This window comes from Neovison vison, chromosome 3, assembly GCF_020171115.1.
Source record: "Neovison vison isolate M4711 chromosome 3, ASM_NN_V1, whole genome shotgun sequence".
NCBI lineage: Eukaryota > Metazoa > Chordata > Mammalia > Carnivora > Mustelidae > Neogale > Neogale vison.
The window spans coordinates 2094819-2117043 of NC_058093.1; the positions used below are offsets into that span (position 1 = coordinate 2094819).

Here is a 22225-nt window from a genome sequence, read left to right on the forward strand (position 1 = left end):
AATACATAGGCAATAATTTTATTCTTAGAATTTTGTGTTTTGTGTGTATCACCAGTGAACGATTTCCCTCCTTTTCATATATGAAGCTCATGCAAAACCATCCTTAACATTTTAAAATAAAACAACTGGGTTTAGATAGGAAACAACTTTTAGAATATACGTTCTTCTCTTCTTATATTACTTTTTGACTTTTTTCAGAATTTTTCGTTTGATGAATAATTGTCCTGAAAGGTATTGTTTCAAGAAAATGTGACACTGTCTTGTGATTTACTCATGAAAGCACTGAACAGAGGAGATGCCAACCTATAACTTCTCAAATCCCTTTTCAAAAATCGATTTCCTCAAATGAGACTCAGGAACATGACATGCTAACGCTACTGTGTAGTGATATTTAAGTAGAACAGTCTCTCCCTACTTTCCTCTTTTCACAAGCTTTAATCCTTGTATTAAACCTATCGCCACAAAACTTGGCGATTTTGAAAAATGTGCCATTATAGAGTGACGTAAGAAGGAACGAAGGTGTGGTTCCACCTTCGAAACGATTTGGCAACAACCTACCAGCTGACATACTTGGCTGCGACCCGATGAAGCCGGTGCCAAGACGCCAACCTTACCGCCTCCTGCCGTCCTGCAGACACGTCTCCGGGAAGGAAGGTGCATTAAGAACCTCACTCGGAAACTCCAGGTCAAAAGATAATTGATTTCTAAATGAAAACACTGACCCCACGACACCCAGATCGCAAGAGGAGAGCTACTGTCCCTTGTCCCTGGAGCACTCACTTCGGGGCCAGGCTCCCCGACGGGGCCATTGGAGCCGGGGGGTCCCACAGGTCCGGGCGGACCTTTATCTCCCGGTGCACCGGTGGGTCCAACCTTCCCGGGTGTGCCCTGAAACAAGAACATCAGCGTGTCAGCCGCGTCCGCAGAGGTGTCCGAAGCCAGTGCGCGTGAAGGCTGCGTTTATTCAAGTGGCCCCTCAGTCCCTCCTTTCATTATACTCCCCAGGATCGCAGTGTCCAGAGGCTCACGTCTTATCACATCCATCCCCACGTATCAAAGGGACTACAGAGGGTCCTTTGCCACGCGCTCAGGTGCAGATTTGGGGATCTAACCGCGCACGCTGCAGTCGGTTCTGCTGCCCCAGTGGGATCCGCACCTTGTCGGGGCGCGGCCCTCACACTCACTCCCGTTCCTGCAGCCACGCTCGGGTCGCATGGTCATGGGGGGAGATTCTCCCTCTGGGCCCTTGGCTCACTTCCCATCACCGTAAGATCCTCCCAAGCCCCGGCTGGCGGGTGTCAGGTCTCTTCCCACAGCCCCCCTCCCAGGGCCCCGGAGTGCATCACTCCGTCCACATCCCGAACACAAACACCAGTTTTCCTCCCCCCAAGCGTGCAGACTCTGAGCGGCAAAATTTAATGTCTTCGAAGCTAACAGGAAGCCAAACGCTCATCGCCCTCTGGGGAGTGTCAGGTTCTTCGCACCCTCGGGGGAAGGAGGCCACTTTCCGGGCCCGACTTTACAGCTTGACCCACCTCCACCTCCAATACGACTGTGGCTCAAGGACTTCTCCCCTTTGATGATGAAGGAAAACTTGCCTCTGAACTGTGAGACACAGGTGCTGGGACGAGGCGTGTGTATTTAAAAAGAGGCGACCTACCCCCCAGAGGAGACTAGCCCCCTTCTCTAGCTCCACGGGAATTTTCGACTTTTGAAGGAAGATTTAGAGTCACCCAAAATCCGTATCCTTATTTGTCTACTTCTCTGGTCCCGGGGTTAAATAAAGAGAATTTTCAAAGACTTTGCAAGATGCTTAAGTAGAGGGTTTGACATTCAAAGTCAAGGGTTTTTAAGATCGTCAGAATTTGTGTCTAAAAAGGACTTTAAATGTACTAAGAAAAAAGAATTCTCCCTTCACAAATTATATTGCACATAATCAGCTGAAACCCGACCAACGCGCCACTCACCGCCGGGCCAGGCAGGCCAGGCATGCCCCTCTCCCCACGCTGCCCTGGCATGCCCACAATTCCTCTTTGTCCAGTGGTTCCAGCTGGACCCGGGGGGCCATCAGGACCCTAATTTTGAGGATAAGCTACAATTAGAAATTCTCCAGTGTAAAACCGTATGCAAAGACCAGTTCACAGCTTTATAGGTTTTTCAGACCAAGAAAAAAATTCTGTTTCATATAACCACACTACATATGACAAATTATAGTCATAATTCATAGTCAAACACCTCTAACATTGTTTAAAGGGGAAAGCAGCTCAGAGTTCCAAGAAACCTGAAGAGTAATGTGCACATTGGCAGACTGAAAGAGGTAACTACTCAGGCTTTTTCCCTCTTTTTAAAAAGGCAAAGAAATTTTTAAAATAAAGAAAAGAAATAGTAATCTAGGTAAACATATTCGTATTTTGAGACATTTAGATTTCAAATAGAATAATGTATTTTGAAAAACTCTCTTTATATAACACATGTATTAACAAAGAATGTTGTCTTGTTCAGGTTTTGAACTCCACGCCCATTACTGTTATATTTTATGCTTACACATTTACTTCTTCTAGAGCAGAGAATTGTAAATTTAAAACATATAAGGCCTCAGGATTTACGAAAGTTCCCAGGTTACTGTATAAACTGTTTCTTCACGGCAGTGAATACAATGGAGATCTATTGGTAACTGTCTCATTAGAGGGGACGTAAACCAGGTGTCAAACTTACAGGTTGCCCATCTTCTCCCGGGTCCCCTTTGTCTCCTGGGCCACCCGGGGGGCCAGCTGGTCCTCGATCTCCCACTCGCCCATGAGATCCGGGGTCCCCACGAAGACCTGGGGGTCCCTCCTTCCCGGGTTCCCCTAAGGGCCCCGCAGGTCCTGGAGCTCCCTAGTATAAGAAACCCAGGAGGGCAAAGTCAAAACCACATTAGAGGACCTGGTGCAATGGACCCTTGGGTCCATTTTTCCTGTTAGATAATCAGTCATTCAGTGAATTTAAACAAAATTAAACAAAACACAGCTGCAGATTCATTTCCCAAGAGGAAATCTAAATTATTTGCAGACAATTACATTCAACTCAATATCAAAAGTGTGTTGAAATTAACTCGAATTTTCAAACATCTCAGGCCTCTGCTCCATCGTGAATAGATGACCTTTCCTTCCGTCTGTCCTGATCTTACAATGAAAGAATGACATTTACTAGACAAAGCTTCGGAGATGCTTCCCAACTGAAAGGATCGGTTATTAGCACACAATACTGTTAGAACTTAGTACCCAAATGGAATGATTGTCAAATGCTGGGCTAAGAAGGACTCGTAAATAAGGTACTCCGAGAAACAGGATGGTTAAAGATGACCTTGCTGTGATGGGACAGCAGTGGCGTGAATCATTAGGGTCAGAGTTGTTTACATGGGCTAACAAATCACTAAGGGGTTAAATAAAAGAATAAATAGTAATTCAAATATGTATGAGTATCTGTATCATGTGTACATGTGTTTGCGTGTATTTTACTGTGTGTCTGTGCGCGCGCGCGCGTGTTTGTGTGTGTGTGTGTGTGTGTGATTACTCCACTACCCACGATCTGAGTCACTGAAATGACTTACCGGAGGGCCTGGAGGTCCAACTCTGCCAGCAGAACCAGGAAACCCAGTAGCACCCTAGAAATACAGTATCACATGGGCAATTTTAGAATAACTTGATTCTATGTACTTTCTGGGATTTGTTTTTTCCCGCCGGGATGCTGAGTCTTTAGACTCCCTTCCTTGTTGTAAACAGTAGATTTTTTTTCTTGCATACTACGTTTTTGAGAATGGATCTGAGTTAATTAGTAGGAAGGATGCTACTTTCCCCTTTCTACTTCCCATTTACCTTGAGCACATACAGGTATGTCCAAGGCTCTCACTGGAATCACATTAATCTTTGGCATATCAGAGCCCTGTAGAGCAGTTGCCCGTTACCCCTCACTTCTCCCATACGGAATGCATCCTTTATGTTATGGAGGAGGCAGCTGGGTCTCCAAGGTCATAAAACTAATTGCAACCCAGATCTCCATTACATGCCCTTTCCATGAGAGTTTACTTGTGCAAGTAAAAATTCGTTGTTACAGCTTCAGATTCACTTTAAAATGGCCAGAAGTGCTAGGTGTCTGCGACCAGAACTTCAAACCAACTTACAGGTGGCCCCTGAGTTCCTCGGCCACCCTTGAGTCCAGGAACACCATTAGGACCCTACATGGAAAGAAATGAACAGAAGATCACAATAGGGAAGCAACATGGGCTGAACACAAAGTCTAAACATTAAGCACGTGACTCAGGTTTTTGGTGTTTTTCTTTCCACTTACATGAGGGCCTGGGGATCCTGCCAGACCTTGTGGCCCAGGAGAACCGGCGTCTCCCTTCTGCCCTGGCTCTCCAGGCTCCCCTTTTACTCCAGGCTGCCCATCGGGACCCTATATCAATTGTTTAAATAACCAGTTGATTATAACACTTGTAGACAAGCTATTCGACAGTAATTATTACCAACATATCATTTAACTATATATTGTTAAATGGTGCTTTGTAATCAGTATTAAAGCACAGGAGAAAAAAATGCCCTAATGAGATCTTCGAAGGCAGTCGGAAAACGAGTTATGTCACCACATTTTTGTTATACCAAGTAAGTACAGAATTTGGAATAGTGCGAACTCATCCGTGAAAGACTGTATGAAAGGGTGAAAGACTGTACTGAAAATGAGAATATTGCCTAGAAAAGTGTGAACTTTCCAGCATCTTTAGTATACCTTCAATACATAGGACAATAGTGATCATTAAATTTATTGTTCTCACAGAAAGAGTGTTCATTGTGAATTAGAGATACTTGAAGATCATACCTGAGGTCCGGCAAAACCAACAGCCCCAGTGGGGCCATTTTCACCACGAGAACCCTACGAGAAAGCAGAGATTACTACAGCTTTCACACTTTACTGTAAATGGGAACAGTATTTAAAAATACACTGGGTGTTATATGCTAACAACAGGTCAAGGAGCACGACATCAAAAACTAATGATGTACTGTATGGTGACTAACACAATAAAAAATTAAAAAAAATACAATTATATAAACTTATAGTGTTTTGAAATGTTTATATAGATGCTTAAATATGTTTCTTTGAGGAAGACTTTTAAGGATGATATATACATAAGGACCATAGAACAAAATTTCCATGGTCTGAAGTCTCTAAAAATTTCTTAACTCTTTAGTAAATGAGTTGCTTACCAAGATTTAATAGATAGCATAGAAATAACAGACTGGTAAGTTTTTGAGTTTAAAGAGAAGTAAATGCTGAAAACTAAGAAGTTACAAATAGCCTGAACCAACAGGCATGGTTTTACATAAACATCAAGACAAAATGATGAGCTGTTTTCCTGCTCAATCCCATTCTTAAAAAAAAAAAAAAAAAACATTAAAACACTGTCACTTACAGGATTGCCACGGGAGCCCGGAGGGCCAACTAAACCTCGAGGGCCAGGTTCACCCTGCAAAGAAGATGTTAGATGCTTATTGTCCAAAGCAGAAGTAAAACATAAGGCAGCTGGAGGTACTGAGCGCTCTGGGCAGGGCAGACGGCAGGGGGAGCTCTGAGATGACCGGGCCCAACTACCACATGTTTGAGAGAGAAAACGGCATGAGAAAGAGCTATCACCCAGACTTCCTGATTCCGAACCCATAGAACATCAGTTTATGATATTACCTTTTCTCCAGTGGGACCTGCCGGACCCGGAGGACCCAGGGGACCTGGAAGACCCTGTCAACGGACAGAACATGGATATAGTTAAGAAGTGAATGCACGGAATTCTCCATGATTGAACAAACAATCACAAAAGATCCCATTTTGTTATAACTTAGATGCTTTTGCAAAACATTGTCTATAATACATGGTAATAATCTATATATACTTAAGATCTTCCTATTGACTCTAAAACAATCTCCTGGATGTTCTCTACAACATGTTCTAATCTCTTCCATCCACCTCAAGTCAGACCTACACAACACTGTCTTCAAACACCAGTTCCAAATTAAACCTGCTCTTGTACGATGTTTCTATATTTCCTGGATTTCTTCTTTTGTATAGAATATTATATTCTTAAACTATATGAACGAAGTGCCACTCTATTTTTTTTTACGTGAAACTGTGATAAAGCATTGAGTTTTCTACATTCTCCTAAGATTACAAGGAGTGTGGCTGCCTAGCTACACCGAGGTTGGGTTCTCTATGCTCAGAGCCTAGGGAGCGATCATGTTGGGGTTCGAACTGGGTCTTCTTGACATGTGGTCACACTCTTTAAACTGGACTGTAATGGAGTCTTTTCTGGAACAAGTTTTCTTTCTGATATCTGTACATTGCCTCTTCATAGGCAGCCCAAATATTCTGTTGCCATTTAATCTTTGTATGTACTATGAAGGGAACTTAAGGAACAAAAAGGACATCTTAAATTTATATTCTTATAAGAACATGAGAATACTGTGGCCATATATTCTCTAGATCTATAATGGAACATTATTCTTCCAATAGTTTACCTAATATATTTCCCTAAAGAATTGGATTAAATAAAGATCACTTCATTAAATTCCCCCCTTTTTTTTCTTACAGAGAAAACACGTTACTCATTTTTCCCCTTTACTATGAGATTACAGCAAGCAGTCTGCTCTGTTTCTTCTGTAAAGCAATGTCCTTCCTGAAAATAAAGCAGTCATTGCTCAAGTCCTGTTTCTATCATACTGCATTTTCAAAGTTGGTTTGTAGGAACAATAGATAGTGTTTCAGATTTCACCTTAAAATAAGCTGTCAGTGCAGTCCTCCTTCAAACAGCTCTGCACTGCGACACTAGGCACTGCAGGCCGTGTGTCAGACTCACTCAGACCTTTCTTGAAAGACGGAATCGAATATTAGAGCTAACTACAAGGCAAGAAACAGCTCATGTTCATAATTTGCTAAGTAGATTTTCAGAAAAAAAGAAAAAAGGGATAATTACCACTCAGACAAAACTTTCTCTTTATTTTACTTTAGTGTCTTTATCAAGAGAATAATTTCCTTAAAGTCTAAAAAACTATATTCAGTCTCTCCTTAGAATTGCAAATGTATTGTATATTTGAGAACTGAAACCTTGTTAAAGGTCAGCTTCTGACATGACATTAAACAATGCCTTGGGGTCAAGGATCTTCTTCAAATTTCACTTCTTCATCCTTCTTATTGATGGAAGCATTGATGATGGTCCATTGTGCGGTAGCTTTCTCACCCCTAACATCCAGCGTATTGAGAAATATTCACCTCAACCTGCTACAGTGAAAACTCTCCTGGCCTGCCCTGGAGTGAGGTCTAGAACAGCTCAGTCGATCAACATGTGAACAAGAACACACATTGCATATGAAATAGAAAAGGAGATGGGAAAGACAAAGGGAGCCCCTGCTTAAAGCACTGCCTCATGTGCACGGGAAGATGTGTTCTGTTTCACTCCCTCGACAATGACCACGTTTTGGCTTGTTCTGATTCAAAGTAAGCAAAAGGAGTATCCGTGATTGATCAACATCAAATCTCAAAGTCGATCACCTTCCAAATCCTGACCATATGGGAACACAATGAACTTTATTTTGGAAAGTTCAGGCCAATTCGTGTGATACTGACAGTGTTGGTTCCGAGCTTGGCTGGGAAAGGGATGATGTCACTTACTCTTGCTCCGTCGTTTCCAGCTGTCCCTTCAGCACCCTTTTCTCCTATGCCACCCTGGGGAGACACACGAAATGTCATTTACTCATTTAATTGTCTTCTTCTCTCACTTGAGGGGAAGCTTCATGAGGGCAGGGGCTTATCTCTTTTGATCATAGTTATATCCCCTTGAGCCTAGAACAGTGCCTGGCATTGTGTATTTTCTGAATAAATATAGGTATTGAAAGACAGAGAAAGAAAGAAAGAAAGAAAGAAAGAAAGAAAGAAAGAAAGAAAGAAAGAGGGAGGGAGGGAAGATTGACTTGTGACTTAGAATGGTAGAAGCAAAAGACTGGGCAAGAAAAAATTTTCAGGAGGAATTTAGAAACTCTAAATGAATGAACTAAAACAACAACAACAACAACAACAAAAAAAGCAAAACAAATAAAGAAACAAAAAAACCAGAGACTTACTCTGTCACCCTTCGGGCCTGGAGTTCCTGCAATTCCTCTCTCTCCTGGCATACCTTGAAGTCCTGGTGGGCCTGTATCTCCGGGGGTCCCTGATGGTCCTGGACTGCCCTAAAATGAACCAACAATAAGGGACCTCGCCGATAGGGTATTAAGATTGAGCCATGTGAGATTTCTCTGCTGGTAAGACAAAAAGAGTGGAATATCAGAGATTTCATATGGTTCCACTTAGCATTTATATTTTTCATTTGTGAAAATTGTCTCTGAGCTCCTTTTTTGGAATCAAAAAGACTTTGCCTTTATCGTTGGTTTATGTTGGTTGGTTTATGTTTTCAACTTTTTTCCTTGGGGAAATCGAGCACCAAGTCAAATACAAACAATGGTTGCCTTCCTTTCTCTCTGACAACATCATGCGGGGCCTGATGAAGGAGATGTTACTTTTAGAGAGTATTTCACTCTCACTAACGAAGACGTGCTATTAAGCACATAATCACTCTGGACCTTGAAAATGTAAGGGATCTAATGTTATACGACCATGAAATACTCTACTTTAATTGTTTATACCGAAATTGAGCACCCTCTTCTACCAATCTGAAATGGCTCCCAAAGGAAACAAGACTGATTTTTGCCTCATGATGTATTTTACTTTCAGATTTCTAAGAAGACGTACTTTCTTACAGTTAGTAAGAAGAACATGAGACAAAAAAACCGGAGTGTATGATCAGGAACATCTCATTATAAGTTATACGGATTCCTATTTATTGCCTCTGCTTACTAATGGAAGCCACGAGTAAAGTTATGTGAATAAATATTAGGAATGGGTTTCCATATGAGAAGGTATCACTATGCACACTAAACCATAAATCCTATCACAGAGAAGAGACTTCATTTCAGCTGCCTCCTTAATGCCAAGGAAAAAGCCTAGTAGTGCTTATTAAATACTTGTTGAAGAAGAAAATTATATAATCGAATTTTCTCGCGACAACAGGAGAAACCCATTCTAGTTTCATCATGTGCTTATTAGGCTGTAGCTCCGGAACATTCTGAAGCGCCCAGTTCACCACCGTACTTACTTTGGGACCGTCCGGGCCGTGGCCCCCAGCCATTCCCTTCTCACCAGGCAGCCCCGTTATTCCTGGTTCTCCTCTCTCCCCTGGGTTTCCGCGCTCTCCCTAGTGCAACACGGGGATGTCAAACAACCAGCGACTGCTGTGAAAGTGGGTTAAAAATGTTTCTGGAAATTGGCAAAACTGCTTCTACTGGAGAAAAACTGAGAAATGAGCAACTATTGAGGCTCATTTTTCTACTTTAGTGATAAGAAATGAACTTGAAGTAAGAACATGTTATTTCACGGTATAGACTTTCCTCGTAAGATTAATTTTCATCAAGGAAAAGAATTTTAATTCTCAAAAGAAAGCTCAGCTTATGATAAAAGATTTTTTTTTTTACTGAAAGCAATGGAAATAAAGTTAATAGTGAAAGAGAAAATACTCACTCTGGGTCCTAATGGGCCAACTGCTCCAGGATCTCCAGGAACTCCCTAGAAGATATAATTTTTAAAAATTTCAAGAAATGCTTTGAGCTAAATTTTGGGTATTTATTAGAAATCTTTCTATACCACACATCTAATTTCTTTTAATGTACTATTAGAAGTTTGAATAAACCCATAATAATGAGGAAATAAAAATGTGTATACTTTTATAAATGAGGGCATATCCCATACATTGGATAGAAATTATTTTTCCAGAAAAAAAATGTTTATTAAAGCTGAATGCTTGATTTTGGGCAATGAAGACATGCAAAACATTATCTCACAAATAAAACACACTGGTCTTTTTAGAGACAACAAAATATATAGTAATTTTATTTCCTAATGTGAAAAAAATTTAATAGAGGGAATGGAAATAAAAACCAACAAGGAGCTATTTCTTAAACATAACCGGTTCAACTCAATTTAGTAAATATTTCCACTGACCATACACTATGGACAACAGTCCCCGGGGAATTGTGGGTTCAAACTAGTGTAGTCATGACTATGTCACAAGTTTCAGTCTGTTCTTAACTAAAAGAAAGTTTGTCAGCAAGTTCAAAACCTCTCTTTTTGATTAAAAATAATAACTAATGACAAAGAAAGCTGTTGTGTAGAAAGTCACGGTCATCAGACTGGCATGAAAACTAATTTAGAAGTTGGGCTGGTCCTCAATGTGAAGTTTTAAGAAAAATTTAATCAAATTATTTATCTCTTATTTTCCTTTTTATGTATGCTAATAGGCAATATGTGGTTTAAAAGAAAACCAAACTTTGGTTTATTAGCATACATAAAAAGGAAAATAAGAGATAAATAAGCTTTCTTTGTCATTAGTTTTTATTTTTAATCAAAGAGAGAGGTTTTGAACCTGCTGCTTAAAGGCCCTTCATCACCTCCCATTAGAAGAATCTGAAAAAAACGACATTTGAAGTCAGACTTCCCATAATCTGGCTCCCGGTTTACCGTCCAGCCCCACCTCCACATGCATTTTTTCTCTGCATTCTGACTTAGCAACCTTTTCAGTGCCTTCATTTGACCAACAAATGCACCTGCTGTGCTCCTCCCTCCCCTTACTCATAAAAGATATTACTTTGCCTGGGAAACTTTTCCTAAATCCCCGAGTCTGAATGTGGCGCATCTTCTATATTTCCACACACGTAGTACCTCCCCAGAAACTCTCTATCTCCTACCGTGATGTAACATGAAGTTCATGTCCATCTGGATCAACTGGTTAGGGCCAGAACTCCAGACACCTAAGCACACAGTACCCAGCAAATACCAGCTGAATGGTTACATGAATGAACGAATCACCCACAGAAAGATAAATTAACTGATGTCCTGGTAAAATAATAGAAATAAAATAATATCTGTTTATAGCCATTTATAAAGCTTCAAATAAAACTCAGTAGTTATGAGAAGACACATCTCTAGTGATTACAAACAGTCTTGGGAAGCAGGCCAGTATTCACAAATTATACCCTCTGTGTCACTTTGGAACGTCACCTAACATCTCTGTGCCTCATTTTCCTCATCTGAAAAACAGGCATCATATAGTCCCTAGATGTATAGGGTTGTTTTGAGGATTAAAAGAGATTACATTTATAAAGCAAACCAGAACAGAACTTCACATATAATAATAAGTGATATTATGGGCCAGCAATTTTTATTATTGCTATTATTGTTATTATTATTATTAAAAATAAACTTACCTGATCACCTGGCTTTCCACCTTCCCCAGGAGGCCCTGGAGGACCAGGAAGCCCCTAAAGGAAAAGGAAGAAAATAAAATTGTGAATTTGTCAAAGTTTAATAGGTCACTAGTGTTCACAGTTTCCCTTTTATAATTCATGGAGGTTCCATGACTATATGTTCAAGCAAAAGATATTGTTTAAAGACAAGGAAAACAGAACAAGAAAACTCTTATACCATAATGCAGCAACGGTCGGTTTATAGGTTTAGATTTTCATTTGGACACACTTAAGAAAAAAGAAAAGAATCTAACGGGAGAATCTTAACATTTGTCAAGTTTTTATGGGTCTGAAAGCAATATTTTAGGTTGCTAACATAGTACTGAAAGTCACTCCTGAAAGTTTCTTTTTAATCAAATTATGATTATCCATTATTAATTTCCCATACAATATATTTAGATAAATCATGAAAATGTATTCAACAAAAAATTTAAGACATTGTGACTATAAAACTGAATCAACCTTAAAATTGTTCAATAAAACTTATCAAAAACATTTCATAATTTTTAATTTGTTAACAGTTTCATATTTCGATCAGTTTTTAGGGGGAAGTCTGTTCCTTCTCTTTGAACAGAAATGTTGGGTTTTATCCATTTTATTTATTTACTAAAAGAAGAATGACTTTTTTGAAAATTGTGGAATCTCACATCATTTGACCATATCTTTTCATATTTAAAAAAAAGCAGTGTAATTAATGGTAGACAACATGGAGAAGTGGATTCGTGCCTACCTGAAAGCCCGTGGGGCCCGGAGGTCCCTGCTCTCCTCGCTCCCCAGCTAGACCCTGAGTGAGGAAGGAAAGAAAGTCATGCGTGGGGTCCGGTCGTCATACCTGCTCCTGGTGTGTGCGACCTACTACGAGGATTGATATTTGCCTTTTTTCTAATCACATGTTTTCATTCTAGCCAGATAACGAGCTAGCATTATAATGAGTAGTTGAATGGTGTTGTTGGAAGCCCATGCTGCTGACAAAGTATCTTCTAAAGTTGACAGAAACACTGACGACATATGTTCATTATTTGATCCAAACGTAAAATGTCTAGAGCCAACCATAAAATTGGGTGGGGAAACTGGAAAAGTCGAACCTGGAAAAATTCATTACTTTTACCTATCTAATCTAAGCAGGCAATACAAGTATCTCCTGCTTTTCCAAAGTTCGTGCTCTATCACTTCACTTTTATGAAAGATCTGTATTAGTCTTCCGCTAACGGAAAAAAGTCCGAAGAGAATTTTTTGCTTTTACAAAAAAAGGTGAAAAGCAAAAAAAAAAAAAAAAGCATTCAGCATTTGTTTTGCTGTGAGCTGTCCCAGAGGCAGTGCACCCCTGGCAGCAAGAGGGGCCCCCACAAGCTCCTGCCTGGAGAACCACACTCGCATCTCGACATCAAGCCGCCATGGTGCGGAACTGTGTCTGTGAGCATCTGAGTTTTATCTACATTTATTTGTGCATCTGTTAGGGCAAGATATGTCCTAAGGTATTAGAAAAACCTAGGAGAGGCTCTTTTTGGAGTCTGGGGATTTTAAGAAAATGTTCCATATAAACTAATGATAATTGCTTTTTGGCTTTATACCATTTCAGCTTATAAAGTTTTCATGGGAACACTCTGCTTTTAGATAATAGGGGAAACCTGTATCTCTATTCCCATATTCCAATTTATTTCTCAGTGTCATAAAAAATATTAGTCAAGCTCTCAACACTAGAACAACTGTAGAAAGCAAAGCTAACATTTTAGAAAGATATTTAAATTGCCCCATCACAGACAAATAAATATGCCAAAATATTTCTATAAATATTTAATTTCAGAATACTAGATGCAAATGTACCTCAAAGGATAAAAAATTTTCATTTTTTAGTCCTCAAAAAAAAGTCAGTTTAAGTAAATTCCTGTAAGGCATCATTAGAAGAATATAGGTATAATTCAGTACTTAAATATTATCAATAAAAGTACAAAATATTTGTCAAAAATCTGTCAAAACATTTGTCAGACCGATAGTTGACACATTCTTCAACACTTAAAGACGATGAGGTAGGTTTTTACCATCAACATCTTAAGTTTAAAACGAAAAGTCCAATCGCTCCGTTTAAAAAGGCAGAAGGTACCCACATGGGAATCAAAATGAAAGATTATAAGTGAAATTCTTCAATCCTGCACTTTCTTACTTACTTTCTCTGAAACTTACTCCTAAATAGAGTCTTGGACAAACATGAAAAATGCAATGGGAATATATTCTCGTACCGGGGGGCCCACGGGACCAGAAGGACCGACTTCACCATCTTTTCCAGGAGCTCCCTAATATCACACAGAGATAATATGTAAAGTGAGGCCACAAGACATTTGGATAATTTCGTATATATATATACATGGATTTCCCCGCTTTGGCAGAAAACGTGTACTTACTCTCTGTCCAGGAACACCAGCATTTCCCGCCTCTCCAGGTTTTCCAGGGTCACCCTAAAGAAAAATTAGAAACCATTTAAATGTCAATCAATTTGCTGAAAACACGGCTGCTTGAAGTGAGGGCGTGATGAGAGAGCAAGCCTTCCACACAGGTACTCACACTGCTACCTTTGGGGCCTGGGAGACCCATGCTGCCGGGCTGCCCTCGGATTCCTATGGAGCCTGGAGGACCCGGCCGGCCGTCCTCCCCAGGAGCCCCCTGCAAAGTTGACCGGAGCAAAGTCAGTTTTTGCAAATTCTCTCTAAACAGTCATCACTTGTCTTTCCGTACTTATAAAAGTTACATGAGTTTTAAACTATCCTTCACCCTTTACTTAGTGAATCAGAACAGTTGAGTGTTTAAAAAAACCTGCTGAAGTGTTTTGAGTTTTGAGAACAGAGATTTCACTCTTTCCGTACACAAACCTCAACTCCGCGTCTCCTTACGCTCTCATTCTCACAGGGAAAATTTTCGTTCTTCTTTAATTTACTCTAGCTTGCGGTAATGAAAATTTGGTACTTCTTTTTCACATTTTTGGTATAAAGGAAGGGCCCAGACTATATGAGCTGTCCAAAGTCAGACTACCTATCTCTTAAACCTATACAATTAGGAGGATATCAAGAAATAAGAATGTTTCTAATAGACAAATTTGACCAATGCTGGAGGAATACATGATTTCAACTTTTTCCGCTGATGTTAGAGAAGGAATTTCAATCTCAAACATTGGTATCAATTAAATTTTATCAGTTTCTGGTGAATCTTAAAATATCAAGATCCTATGAATTTGCTCTAGCATTTTAAACATGTCTGTATCATCCGCATCCCCTGATTAAAAACATGGACCTCAAACAAACATCTCCTCATTTAAGTTGTAGGTCTATTGAGAAATACTGAGGATTATGGACTTTTTATTTATTTATTTTAAATATTTAAATAATATTAAATATTTATTATTGAATAAATATTATTTATTTATTAATAAATAAATAATAAAAAATATTTATTTTAAGTGGGCTCCACATGGGGCTTGAACTCATGACCCGAGATCAAAACCTGAGTTAAACGAAGAGCTGGATGCTTAAACAACTGAGCCACCCAGGCCCCCTCGGGAGTTTTATGTAAATTCCTTACCAAAGGCCCAAGTTTTCCTTCAGGACCTTGAACTCCAGGATTTCCTGTCAGACCCTGAAAATTAAAAGATTTGTCATGTTGTTGCTGACTTGCAACTGAGGTAAAGAGTCGTGAGAGTAAAAATAGCACCGTGTTCAAAGGACCCAGTTCCATTGTGCAACGCCCATCCTCAGTGGCCTCCTCTAGGCAAACTCACAGGCCGGTCGCGGGCCTTGGCCAGCGTGGCTTTGGACGGACGCAGGGCAGAACCACAGCGTGCCACAGGCAGCAGCACGTGCGACTTCACTGGCGAGCCCTCCCAGCACGGCCTCCCACAGTGGGAGGTCACATGTGAGGAAAGGAGTCTACACGGCGGGCACAGGAGGCGCTCTGGCTTAGAACCCTCACTAAACCAGCATTTGCAACAGCGCCGTGAACACAGTACACTGATCCCGGCCGGGGGAGCCTTCCCAGTCACGCCGAGCTCAGGCCTAGTTACTCTAAACTCAGGACACCCAGAGCTATGCCTCCCGCTAGGTTTTTATAATTCGTGGCCCTCCCAGTCCAAATGTGGTGTACGCTCCGGGGTCATTTTCACTGTGAGCAGCGCTGACCGCTCGTTCAGACGGCGTTCCAACCCTATCAGGTACCCAGGGAAGAACTTCTAGGAAAACGTCGGTTTCCCATGCAGAAGGAGGAAGGGCTATCATAGACTTGTACTAATATCTTGAACACTGGGTTCAAGATTATGTGGAGCCAAATGTTATTTCCATTAACTTTTTAAAATTTTTTTAAATTAACTTTTTAAAATTAACTTTATGTGTAATTCCCTTCTCTTTGAGGAGCACTGTTGACAACGGAATATGAGAGGAATTTCACAGTCCAAATGAATTTTCAAGTGACCTTTGGTCAAAAACAAATTTATCAGGAATTCTCTCTGCCAAAAGCCAAATAAATTATTCGTCAGCAAGTAAAGAAAGAGTAAATGTTGACAAACAGGGTTTTTCTTTCATGTCAAGGTGCAAAATGATGAATGCATACGTCTTTGAGAAAGGGAGACTAGAAAAGACTGTATTTTCTATACGCGAAAAATAACAAACCAGTATTTTAAAAATAGCGAATCGGGTCAAAATTGTAAAAACAAAGATATGCTCCCACTTGTCAAGATAAGCTCAGTTAGTCCTTTTGCTGAGCTCTGAGGAGCAGTTCTCTTGGGCTGATGTAGCAAATGGCTGTGTTCTTACCCGAGCACCTGGCAGCCCAGGTTCACCTGGCCGTCCTGGGTCCCCTTGACCTCCTTTAGGTCCAGAAGAGCCCACAGGACCCCTCTCTCCTTGAGCCCCCTGTTCCAATGCAAAGCAGAATGTGTCAGAAAAAAAATGCAGGAAAATAAAAGGAAAGAAATATGAAATTTATGTTTTACAAATCAAAGCACTAGCATACCATAGAAATACTTTGTCAAGTAGTTACAAAGTTACAAAAAGTATCACTACATATTCTGTTCTCATTTGTCTTTATTAAACAAGAGTGACTTTCACCTTTAGCCAAAGAAAGTTATATTTCAATTACCACTCTGATAATGTAGAGTTGGGGAAAAAACACCAAAACTTTAGAGTCTGAATTTCTAGATAAAGGAAAAAGTCTCTTTATCAGCTAAGGAAACGTATGTGACCTTTTCTTCTCAGCACCGTCCCGAGAAAGTCTGAAAACAAACTTCTACATACTCCCAACCATTCTCGTTCTTCCCAGCCCTCTGTAATACAGAAACCAGCCCTCCGCAGGGGGGATTTGACATTAGGCTTGACATCTGTGTCTGACTCCTTTCTGGATCTGCACCCACGTGGACCCAAGCCAGATCACGACTCTGGACAGTGGCATCATCGTCATCATGTAGCTCCAGCCACATGAGTGTCACATTGATGGATAACCTCACCTTTGGTCCAGGTAAACCATCAGAGCCCGGGAAACCACGATTGCCAGGAGCCCCCTGCAAACGACCAACAGGTGATTCTTGATTATTGTTGATGTTCTTGAGATGTATAACCAGTGGGTAAATTTATTTTTAGTATTATAAGGTTTTAAGAGCCGTGATCAACCCAACGTGACAGTTGATAAGTATAAGAGGAAAAAAAAACCCAAAAAACCAAACCTGAGTACATGGAAAGAAATTTTAAATTTTGGAGAATGTACGAGTACTGAGCCAAAAGTCATTCAAATTCTGAACTATACTAACAATTCACTGTAAAATTAACATGGAGGAAACTGTCATCTAGATGTGAGCACCGTCTACCACCATCAAAGTGTCAATGGTAACGGCGTTTGTAGTGTCTTCTAGTGAAGAACTTGGCATCCTCTGAAAGCCTCTGTACATGTAACGGGATAAGGTTGTTGTCCCTTTCGGACCTGCTTCATCTTACTCCAGCCACAGCAACCTCTTCTAATCTCTAAAGTCACCGGCCCTCCTGGCCTGGTCGTTTAGGATTTCCTGGTCCCTCTGCTGACAACGTTCTTTCTCCCAAGTTCTCCTGCTGGCTCATCCGCACCATCAGCTGTCAGCTAAACTGTCATCTTCCCAAAGGATCCGTCCTGACCACCTAATCCAGTGTTACGTACCGTCGCACACTCACAGCCGCTCTCTACCACGTCACCTGCTATTTCCCAGTGTACACAGTCCTTAGTAAAGCGTGGGATTACATTTTTGTTTGCCTGTTGACTTGTTTACTGTTTACCTCCTCACTGGAATCAACTACTGTTTAGTAGCCCCCACATGAGGCTGGCACCACCGCCGTCTTTTTCACTGAGTACCAATATACCAACTACACGGGCACAATGTAGTTCAGTCAGCATTAGTTGACTGAATGCGTGAGCAACAATGGAGCAGTCGCCTCCGTGAATCCACAGACCACCATACTGAACCCTTTGATGCACTTGCAAGCATTTCTTTTAACCGGTCGAGCTTTCCTTACCAACTCAAAACTTACCATGTAATTGCCCCGCAACCCTAAGAATGTATTTTATTATTCAAATTTTACCCTTTCTCCCATTGGGCCTGGAGGACCGACTGTCCCGGGGTCACCTCGGGGACCTCTTTTCCCTTCTTCACCAGCTGGGCCTATTGGACCCTGAATACCATGTGGCCCCTGTTAAAAACAGAAGGAAGTTTTCAGAAAGAGCCAGAGTCCAAGGGAGTTACAGTCAAAAGCTTCATTTAATGAAGTCAGTTATGAATTTAAAACCATATTAAACTGTTTCCATCCAAGGGTATATTCCTTATTGTTATTATTTGAAATACTTGAGCACTTTGATCTGTGAACTCCTGGACAATATTCACGCTCTTCTTATCATTTTAGGGAAAAAATGAAGCCTTACTGGTTCGCCTTTTGGGCCAGCTTCTCCTTTGAAACCTGGAACTCCTGGATCACCCTAAAATAAAAGTACGAATAGTTATGAGAACCAGGACAGTTAGCCAGTCCTATCTGCTTTAATTAATTAAAGTGGGCCTTGAAAACTTTCCACAGCTGAGTCTGTATTACCATTTTTTAAATTTTGCAAATCTTGTAGAATGTATGTGAAATTTTATAAAATGTAGTATAATTAGGTAGCAGTTTCTCTATTTTACAGTGGTCTTTAAAAGACTTACTTTTAAAATCTTGCTTGTTTTATCATGCATGCTAGAGCACTTAGAATTATTCAATTATTGCAATTTGCTAAATTGCTAACTAAAATTAGAACTAACAATATTAACGTCTACAGATAAATCTATTTCAGGTTTATTTTAGGAAATAGACTTATTTACCCAGAATCAAAATAATTTAATATTTATGTTCTCTTTATTGACAGTTTGACAACTTCAAATAGGACATTTCATCTTTGGAGTGCTCTGGGGTTTTGTGTATGTGCATCTTTAAATACCAATTAAACTTGTGGGAAACAGATTGCTAAACTGAGAACATGATAAAATCAAATGAGAAGTATCAGGAACACTCATGTTTTAATAAGTCTGTTACCAACATATAAAAGGATTTATTAGCATAACTAAGTTACTTGGAACAGAATTCGAAGTACTTGTTTTAGGCAGTGCTAAGAAAAAAAGTTTAAATTTTTACATATCAAGCTAAAAATATAATAAGCACAACTTCACAATGTGTTTATTTCTTATGCACTTATCATAACATTTTTTTCTAATAAATAATTTTACGACATCGTAGGCTCAGTCTTCAAGAATTAGCTGTTGGACCCAATTTTCACCACATTGTCATGATAACCTCTACATTTCTTCACACTGGCTTGCAAAAATATTTCCATAATGGTTATTATTCAACTACGGATAAGATTCCGGATAAGATTCTATGAGGTTAACCATAAAGTCACGACCTTACTATTTTATATAAAAAAACCACTACAATTCAACACAAGGCAGTAATGTTCTCCTTTGAATTGAAACCCGTAACCTGTACAACGACATTCAGCTTCCACTCTACAAAGATTCCCATCTTCAGTTGCCTCGTTTAGACAAGCCATATAATCTATGTTTCATTGCATCTCTTTGAGTGACCGTAGTTGGATTATACTAACAGATGATTGTTATTTTAGAAGACATTACCGGCTGGCCTCGAATTCCTGGAGGTCCCGTGCTCCCCTGAGGTCCTGGAGATCCGGGGGGCCCTGATAAGCCAGGAGGACCAGAGGTGCCAGGAGAGCCCTAACAGAGGGAAAGAGCGACATGAAGAGCAGAGACCCACATAGAAGCCTATGGTCAATGTCCAAAGGATCATGTCTGTTTGAGCCTTGCTTGGCTGAATGCAGTTAGTTACCTACCGTTGGGCCTTTGGCACCAGGTGTCCCATCAGTTCCTACCACACCCTAAAAGACACATGAGAAGTTTATAAGACATTAAGCCATATCTAGGGTGATCTTCGGATGTCTACCTGTACTCCAAAAGGAAGCAGAAATTGAACGTAAAAAATCAACCACCATTATATCATAAAACTCACTTTTATAACAAATTCCCTTTTCTATAAAATTGATTAAATTTTGCAGAGTTGACAAGAGAAATTTTTTTTAAATTAGTTGCAAACATTCAGAATTCAAAGAAGATAAATTAAAATAGATTCCCTTCGTTCCGATGTTATAAAACATGTCGAGCTTTCTGTTATGAGTATCACTCCTAGATGTCCTGGGAACTTACGGGAAGACCTTGAGAGCCAACAGGACCTGGTGGCCCAGTTTCACCTCTTTGCCCCTGGGGACCTTCGGGGCCTCTTGCTCCAGTGGGACCTGCTTCTCCCTAGCAGGGTACAAAAGACATGTCAATTTAAGAAAAATATAAATGTGGTGTGGTTCAAAGTTTATTGCTTATTTGGAGTTTTACATCTTACACTCTAGTGTTTAAAGGAGTCTTGAGCACAAACCGGTTTACAAGGGCATGTGCCTGACAGAGCTTGAGCAGCGGGCTCCCCTTCCTACCCTTCTGAGCGTGATGATGTCCTCAGCATTAACAGCAGCATCAAGGGGTCAAGGTTACCTGATAGCCACCCTTATTTCAACCCAAGATAGACGCCCAGATAGTAAATAAAAGTACAGTTGCCTAATTAAACTTTAATTCAGATAAATAACAATTAATTTAAGTATAAGTTTGTTCCAGGTAATATTAGGGTCATATCTATACTAAATTTTTTTCTCTATTTATCTGAAATTTAAACCTATGTGGGTTTCTGTATCTTATCCAATATATTAGGTCCCTATATAGATCAAATCCTAGAGGGACCTCAACCTGGAATTTTAGAACTAAAATTCTGAGCCTCAGGGTGTTCATTAGCGCGAATAAAACATACAAAATTCCTATTGAATCCCTGAAATACAAAGAAGTGGATATGGAAGTTTTTCTTCATCCAGAAAACCAGAGATCATGGAAGAATTTAGCAGGTATAGGAAAATCCTGGCCAAAAACAAAGATCTACGATTTTTTTTGTTTGGGGAGGAAGGGAAAGTATAGGCAAAGAATTTCTGAGAAAAACAATTTTGTGAAATGACTCTTTAAGCAGTTTTCAATAGCCAAGAGCCAGGGCTAGTAACCCCAGGAGGAGAAGGAAATATGCAGAGTAAACTATATAAATTGTGGTTCTAACGAGGTCTTTTCTAGAAGACCAGGAGCAGAAACCACTTTCTGCTAAGTCCTAGTCCTGGACATTGAGCGTCTTCTATCCTTAATTCTCTGGCCAGAGCTCATTTGGAGGGTGGAGGGTCTCACAGGCAGGGAGAAGGGATTTTGCATATTTCGGTCAGGGAGCACAGGGAGGACTGGCCCTCCATGGCCAGGGTCTGTAACAGCAGGACGAGGGTTTAGGGGAGCAGATTGGAAACAGAAGGGACCTCTGGAAGGTCCCAGGAGCTCCAGTGCACAGTGAGTTCTAGCGAAAGGAGGGGTTGGCGAGTGGAATGACGTACGGCATCATTTTAGAGCAGCCGCACCTCTGGGGCACAGAGTGTACAGACAGCAGTAGCGAGAGCCTGAAGAGTAATTTGACCTGATGATGCTCACACTTCAGAGTATTTGAAATGTCAGCTATGGACTTTGTCGTCGTTGTTGTTTGTTTCAAACACCAGTTCAAAGCCCCTTTGAGTAGCACTCCCCGCAAGAAGCCTGGACCGCTACTGAGGGCATCCCTTATCCTTCAACAAAATTCCATGAGAAGAAGTGAGGTGATTGCCACGGCCACAGTCACGAATCTGGTGAGCAAATCCCTTCTTTGGGAGGAAGGAAATTATTGCCAAGGCGAAGCTGGGTGTGAGGGGTAGTCAAAGGTATTGTTTTGTTTAACATTTGAAGTTTTCTGAATGTATTCACTAATTTAACTAATATAATCCTAATAACCTCCTTCTTTAATCCTTGAATTTATCATCCCAAATGCTGGAAGAACAAACTGTGACTCCGGCAAATGTCAATCATCCCAACAGAATACTTTAATCCATTCCCACGTGGAAAGCCAAACAGCCTCCCTGCCTCTTCCTCTAATGGTTGCGTAAATGGCAGGGGCAGGGCGAGGAGTGAAGGCCAGCATTGTGTCAGAGAACAGCCTTTCCACAACGTCTGATTTATTTTAACCTCCTATTGTTTAGAACATTCTGCTGTTTATTACTGCCAGACACTGTATCCAGGAACAGACTTCCAATTCAGACTAAGTTCTTACTTCCTGCAGCTGGTACAGTTGTCTAGACTGGGGTTCTAACGCAACAGACTCTTTGATATTGCAATTGTT

At 40.5% G+C, this 22225-nt stretch overlaps 1 protein-coding gene across 2 annotated transcripts in view; it reads right to left on the reverse strand.

The window, feature by feature from the left end:
• The window catches only part of COL5A2 (collagen type V alpha 2 chain), a 137001-nt gene that overhangs the window by 15967 nt on the left and 98809 nt on the right, over positions 1–22225 (reverse strand). For both annotated transcript variants that reach the window (XM_044241137.1, XM_044241138.1), the window contains exons 19-44: positions 20155–20253; positions 19785–19829; positions 19570–19668; positions 18336–18389; positions 17999–18106; positions 16900–16953; positions 16211–16309; positions 14988–15041; positions 13977–14075; positions 13817–13870; positions 13655–13708; positions 12148–12201; positions 11379–11432; positions 9637–9681; positions 9215–9313; positions 8145–8252; positions 7696–7749; positions 5719–5772; positions 5450–5503; positions 4858–4911; positions 4330–4437; positions 4163–4216; positions 3593–3646; positions 2716–2877; positions 1968–2075; positions 781–888 (exon numbers count right to left, since the gene is read on the reverse strand). In XM_044241137.1, the coding sequence (XP_044097072.1) occupies positions 781–888; positions 1968–2075; positions 2716–2877; positions 3593–3646; positions 4163–4216; positions 4330–4437; positions 4858–4911; positions 5450–5503; positions 5719–5772; positions 7696–7749; positions 8145–8252; positions 9215–9313; positions 9637–9681; positions 11379–11432; positions 12148–12201; positions 13655–13708; positions 13817–13870; positions 13977–14075; positions 14988–15041; positions 16211–16309; positions 16900–16953; positions 17999–18106; positions 18336–18389; positions 19570–19668; positions 19785–19829; positions 20155–20253 (1989 nt within the window). The remainder of the gene's footprint in view (positions 1–780; positions 889–1967; positions 2076–2715; positions 2878–3592; positions 3647–4162; positions 4217–4329; positions 4438–4857; positions 4912–5449; positions 5504–5718; positions 5773–7695; positions 7750–8144; positions 8253–9214; positions 9314–9636; positions 9682–11378; positions 11433–12147; positions 12202–13654; positions 13709–13816; positions 13871–13976; positions 14076–14987; positions 15042–16210; positions 16310–16899; positions 16954–17998; positions 18107–18335; positions 18390–19569; positions 19669–19784; positions 19830–20154; positions 20254–22225) is intronic.